A 6,521-nucleotide genomic window follows, 5' to 3' on the forward strand; every position below is an offset into this window, starting at 1 on the left:
GTGAAAGTTTGATCCTGATAGAGAATTTGCACTTATCAAAATGATTTTTAAACCCACATGTTCCTTCTATTTTAAAATATATTTTTCCTCTATTAAGACACATTTTAGTTCTCCTGCAAGTATAATGAAAGGAGGCCATGGTATAATTGGAGCTGCCACTTTTAGTCTGTGTTTTGTAGCCAAGGGTCCTCAATAAGATTCCCCAGAGTTGGAAACATAAGACTGTATGTAAACTAGTTAGTTAGCATTCTTTCTCTAACAATTGAATTCAGCAAGATGGTTTAGCTTATTCCCTCAGGCCATGTATTTCACGGATTAAGACTAGACCCAGGCCACTGACCTGCTGCCTGATTTCACCACGTCTGTCTCCTGTCTCTCCCTTGTTCTGCAGGGCTCTCACTCCCATTCTCTCTTTCACCCTCTCTCAAGACTGACTTTTCTGTAACAAAGGATGATACGATCTCTCCTGACCGGAGGGCAAATGATTCCCAGAAGTCTGTGGCAATAAAGTCCTAAAAGCAAGGCACACCCTTAGAGAGTCACACTGTCCTCTTTTGATTTGTAAGGACGTTCCTGTGTTGGGGTAAGAATAAGCACCGAGAGTCACTTCCTAATCTAGCACGCACACTTGGGGTGGCGGGGAGGGGGGAGGAGGGTCCATGTCCCAGAACACTGCTTAATCCATGTTCCTAGAGGAAGCATCTCTCTCCCAGCAGGTTAACACAGACCAAATCTGCCTTCCAGGGAGAGATGAGCTTTACTGTGACGCTCTGTTCATGTCTTCATTTTTAGGAAAGTGTTCAAATTTCCAAGTGACACAGGCACACATCTCCTTCTGTTATGAGGGTCACATCTCTGAATCACCTACCAGTTCCCTGGGGAAGAAAATTGATGAGTGCTAAGCCTACTCCAGACTCTGCAATTTGTATCCCCTTTTGTATTACTTTATTTTTCCATTAAGTTGGGGAGGGGAGCATGTAAGATTTTTAAAGACACCAGTGGCTTTTCCTCCTTTGAGCTGCTATGCCAGAAATCCTCAAAACAGAATACGGAACACTACCTTATACACAAACTCTGGCCGTGTCTTAAACTACTCAAAAGGTTCTTGTGTCCTTCCCTTGCTGTTCTGTGATGAAAATAAGTGAGTAAATATACAGACATAAGTGCTGCCTCACAGGAGTTTTTTGCACTTTGTGGGAAGTATCGTGCTTTTACTTTTGGGGAATGATCTTCTTTTTTGTGCATTTTTTTAAAGTAAAAATCCTGTTTATGCCATAGCAAGGTCCTGGTTGGAAAAACATGGTGGGGGTGGGGGGGAAGAATTTTGCAGAAAAATTGCAATTATTGTATCTCTTAAACTGCCCGCACCATGTTCGGATCAGCACACCAAGTATTTGTAACTGACTAAGCTGACACTGTTGTCATGTCTGGTGGAGTTTGCTACCAAGAGTGCAAGATAGACATTTAATCTACCCTATCCATATTCCCCAGCTCCCATCAGCACTTATTGTGAGTAGAATTGCTCTACAAATACCTTAGAGAGTTTATGCGAGTCAATCTGGGACTGACTTGTAACAATGTCTCTATAGTCCTACGGAGGTTATGTTTCGTCGCTGGCCCTTGCTTCAGGAAGTGGTCTTTTCAAATGTGGAATAGCGGTGGCTCCAGTCTCCAGCTGGGAATATTACGGTATGGAAACATTTCATAAATGTTGCTGCGAAAACATTTAACACATAATTACTCTATATTTAAGGTTGCTAGGAAAACAAATTATGCAGTAAAATTCACCGCAGCATCACTGGGAAAAATATAATCTATAAATGAGATTGTTTATATGATTCATTATAACCACGTTGCAATAATCAGAGCGATTTTAAGACGCGGAAGGACTCTTCCAAAACCCAGTGTAAGTTATTCTCTTCCAGAAGCCGTGTGCCCCCTGATGAACCAAATCTGGAAAATCAGAGTTAACGCTATGTTTTCACAGACACACAGGTGCAGCTGAACTAGCTTTTAAGCACATCTTAGGGAAAGTCAGGACGGGACCAAGCAAATCACCGCCACGCCACAGTTTGCAGCTGCCTGTTACATTGCTCTAGAAATCAAAGAAAGAAAAATTTGTTCAAGAAGTCCACCTTCCGTGTGTGCCTATTTTTATGATGAACATCAATGCAGGATGATTATTTGGAAATAACTCTAATAAATGCACGAAAATTAGCTTTCATCAGATCCTCTTCCCTGTGTTGTGGTGGAAATGAGACAACTGTGACTTGTAGGGAATCTCCATTCAGAGAAAAACGTGTGTGTGTGTGTGTGTGTGTTTTCGAGGAGGACTTGGGGGACATAGTTCCATCCCAAATTAATTAAGACACCAATAAAGGTACTAGAGGTGGCTGCATTTGTGATTTCTTTTAAAATATAATGAGGTCATTCCTAGCTCAACATTCTCCCAACTGAAGAACTTTGGGTAGAAGTGAAAAAGCTTAAGAGCAGCCCTTTCTATCGTTAGCTGCTCCTGTTTCCACAGTCTTCTCCTGCATTGCTTCTCCAGCCCTACTGAGGCAACTTGCAGAGCGAATGACTTGGGTGGAGCGTTACAGTAAAGGGAAGCAAGAACCTTCCTCGGCAGCTCCACCTGGGAAATTGAGGAGCAGTTATCAAACTCGGAGTGGGGGGGGGGGTCTGGTTGGTTAATGAAATGACACATATCACATGCAAACAACATACTCATATGCTCATATATTTTACAGCATCTATCTACACAGAGCGGTTCATGGGCCTCCCAACAAAGGATGATAATCTCGAGCATTATAAAGTAAGCATTTTCTGTTTGATTTAGGTCATTAATTTATTTCAAACGTGCTAAATAATTGTAAAGCAGTCATTCAGAGTTTACAGTTTTGCTGGGTCCCCAAAGCAAGTATGATGATCTTTTGTCAGCTGCAAAACACCTCACTAAAAAGGAATTGACTCCTTTTGGATTCTATTTTTTCTTTCCCCATCCTCTTTCCCTAACTTCCCTTTTCCTCATCCTCCTCCCCACCCCCTACTCCTACACAGCTTGAGCGGGCATCATTTATGCCTAAGGTCTCACTCATATGTAACATATGACACATAAACTTTCAGTTTTTCAAACTAAGAATCAGATGGAAGTAATGCAAATGACGATGAAAATGTGTTGCTCTGACTCTTAAATATTTATCAACCAAAGCAATACATAATTTCAGTATTGGTGCTAAGTCCATTGCACAATGATTTAGCTAGTCTTCTATTAGAACTTGCAGCAACTAAAATGTTAATTTTTCCCCTTTTCCAGAATTCAACTGTGATGGCAAGAGCAGAATATTTCAGAAATGTAGACTATCTTCTCATCCACGGAACAGCAGATGGTGAGGTTTAAGCAAGACTCTTACACATAAAAATACTGAGCCAGCATCACTTTGTTTAAGAAACATTAAGCATCCTCCTATGCCTGTGCTCAGGGTCAATACCTAAGAGTCAGGGACATTTCCAGAAGCGAGTGTGATTACTCACTGCTGACAATGTCAACTGCATGACTAGATAATTGTTGGTGCTCATTTCCAGGCGGTACATTGTCACTCCGTGCTTTCTGGTATTTAACAGCACTTTAACTCTCTCTCTTTGTTGCAGATAATGTGCACTTTCAAAACTCAGCACAGATTGCTAAAGCTCTGGTTAATGCACAAGTGGATTTCCAGGCAATGGTACATAATTTTGTTTTACTCATGTTCATGGCCTTAGAACCCTAAGCCAAAAGGAGGACTCTTCTTTTTTTTTTTTTTTTTTTTTTTAACACTAAAACCTGACAAGGAGGCTGTAAGGTAGAGTAGACAGGACATTAGCAAATAACTCTTGGATTTTTCATGAACTCCCTGAAGGACACTAGGCAAACCATGTCACCTCTGCTGATCCCAGTTGAGTCATATATAAAATAAAGGCATCCACAAGATTAGAGGATCTTCTAGCTCAAACATCCAATAGTTCTGTGGTCCTACGTATTAAGTGTAGCTATGTGCGTAGAGTCCCTGTAAAATCTGAGAGGCTCAAAGAAGCTAGAAGATTCTGTTTATTTAGCAAGAAGCAATCGCAGAATGTTGTGAGACCTTAGAGGCTCCCTGAAATCACGCGGCTCCACAATTAGAGAATCCTTCCATCTCTGTGTTCTCAGTGCCTGGCGTGTGACCGGCCCATCACAGAAGGTCATATTTTTACTGAGTAAATGAATAAATGAGCTAGCTGTGAGATCCAGATGCATGAAGAATGGGAAATGGAAACAGAGAGGAAAATAAGGCAAAAGCCAAAGCAAGGGAGACAATTCCTGGTGGCCAGTGTTCCCCCTCTTCAGGGAACATAAATTCTCCCTCACTTACTTATGTTGCCCAAGCACCTAGAAAAGGAAACCCCCATCTTTTGGAAATTTGGTTTCTTAAAATAATTTAAAGAGGGTGAGGCGAGATTTTTCTGATCTTTTTTTTTACCCCTTTCACCCATTTTTGAAATTGTGACTCCCAAAGTAAATTCAACTCATAAGTATATAGCATTACATCAATAACCACTAGCCACCTTTATTCAGTGAAAACAATAATCTTACTGGCAACTGTCCAGCAATAAAGTTTAAATTTGTAATACCATCTCCCTGTTTTTTTTTTTTTAATGATACTATTTTTAACTCCTATGGAGGGTGTTTACAGTTATATATATTGTGAATTTTCTGCCACAGATAGGAATTAGCTTCATGGAATTTTTGAGCTAGAAGGAGCCTTAGAGAAAACCAAATCCAACCCCCTCATTTTTCAAATGAGGAAACCAAGCTCCAGAGAAGCAAAGTAACTGACCTAACACCCCAGCTCTGGAACCCAGGATGCTGGCCGCTGTGGAAGTTCAGCCACTGAGATCTCAAATAGAAGTTTGAAAAATATGAAACAGTAGTGAAGGTTAATGAAAAGGCTTTAAATCATCCTGTTCTAAATGTTTATCTGTAACCTATTTTATTTATGCAGGTGTTCTTAGGTAGAATTCCAGCCATAATATTAGAAAAATTATCAGGTCCTGAGAGCACAAAAAGCCGAAGCTGGTTGCATTGCGTGTCTGCAGGAATAAAATAGGTTTCTTCCCTTTGTGTTTCAGTGGTACTCAGACCAGAACCATGGCATATCCGGCCTGTCTACGAAGCACTTATACACCCACATGACCCACTTCCTAAAGCAATGTTTTTCTTCGTCAGAGTAAAAACGATGCAGATACAAGACTGTATCACAATCTGAACACTTCCTATAAATGCCTCAGACTGTTTGCTTGTTTTACTCTTTATGCTGTTAAATGTTGGTATAAACAAACAAACGAATGTTGTTCTGAAGGCTGACAGAAAATTCAGAGGACTCAGAAGTTCAACCTAAATATTGTTTACATTTTCTGGCACTCTGTGAAAGAAGAGAAAAGGAGGCGGTATACCTTTTGCTTTGGACACAGGCAGTGTTTTATCACCTGTTCGTTTGAGGGAAAAAGAATAAAGTCAGAAGTTAAAATGCTATGAATTTCTCTGTGTGCATTAATTTCAGGTTCCAGTTTCTATCAGAGAAAGAAATGCTTATGTTAGGCAAGTGCTTGAATAATACTAGGGTGGTCATGGAGGAGAAGAATCTAGAAGCAGTTTTGGGTTTTTGTAATTAGAACTCCAAATGCTGGAAACCACAGCTCAGAGTGTGCAAAAGCATTGTTCAGAAATCAGGTTGGCAATGCACTGTGTAGAGGCACCCTGACGTTTGCACTCTGTGCTGTCCCTCCAAGAAATGTTTATTAAATTTCTCCCAGAAGATTTCTTCAACATTGCCAAAAGCATTTGATAAAGATAAAGTCAGAATTTTGGATCCAGGCTCTTTTAAGAAATGCTTCAAATTTGGAAATGTTCCTATTTTGGATCCCTTTTTAGAATGAGTAATGGTTAACTGTTTTCTGATTGCTAAGCCACAGCAAACTAAATAAAACAAAAAATTAGATAAAAATGGACATCAACAGCTGGAGAAGGAAAATGTTACATCTGTGAGATTATTCTGGGGTTTTAGTTCTATGTTATAGGGTTTATTTTGGAAAAGAAAAAAAAAAAAAAAAAGAGCCATAATGCCAGCAGTCCCAAAGGCAATGCTCTGTCAATAACTGTCCCCATCAATTAGAAACACAGGCAGTACGCCATCTCTGTGATGGCCACAGAATTAAGAAGATCCACACCAGGTCACCAGAAGATGTCTTAAATGAATGCTGAAAGTATCATGAAGCCACTGCCGAGGGGACTTTCCATTGACATGGTTCCCAGCATTCAGTTGCCCTGGATGATTTTTCCCCATCCTTGGTTTGATTCTTCCCAGTGTCAGGTAGAAGACCCTCACACCTTCTGTCATGCTGTATAACTAGAAGAACCAGTCCAGGCATGGAAACTTACAGCAGGCAGGGACCTCAAAGGCCATACACCACAGACTCTTCTAGAGTTTTCAGACCTTTCTCAG

General features: G+C 40.5%; 1 protein-coding gene across 3 annotated transcripts in view; it reads left to right on the plus strand.

Moving 5' to 3' along the window:
* FAP (fibroblast activation protein alpha) overlaps positions 1–5,551 on the plus strand; it is a 72,524-nt gene extending 66,973 nt beyond the window's left edge. For 2 of the 3 annotated variants that reach the window (XM_068544997.1, XM_068544998.1), the window contains 5 exons: positions 1,590–1,689; positions 2,751–2,815; positions 3,317–3,389; positions 3,652–3,725; positions 5,149–5,551. In XM_068544997.1, the coding sequence (XP_068401098.1) occupies positions 1,590–1,689; positions 2,751–2,815; positions 3,317–3,389; positions 3,652–3,725; positions 5,149–5,250 (414 nt within the window). In that variant the 3' untranslated portion in view covers positions 5,251–5,551. Of the gene's footprint in view, positions 1–391; positions 605–1,589; positions 1,690–2,750; positions 2,816–3,316; positions 3,390–3,651; positions 3,726–5,148 lie in introns of those variants that run through there. The other variant, XM_068544999.1, reaches the window with a different exon arrangement.
* Positions 5,552–6,521: the final 970 nt, after the last annotated feature.

The sequence above is a fragment of the Eschrichtius robustus genome, chromosome 5 (assembly GCF_028021215.1).
Source record: "Eschrichtius robustus isolate mEscRob2 chromosome 5, mEscRob2.pri, whole genome shotgun sequence".
NCBI classification, from domain to species: domain Eukaryota; kingdom Metazoa; phylum Chordata; class Mammalia; order Artiodactyla; family Eschrichtiidae; genus Eschrichtius; species Eschrichtius robustus.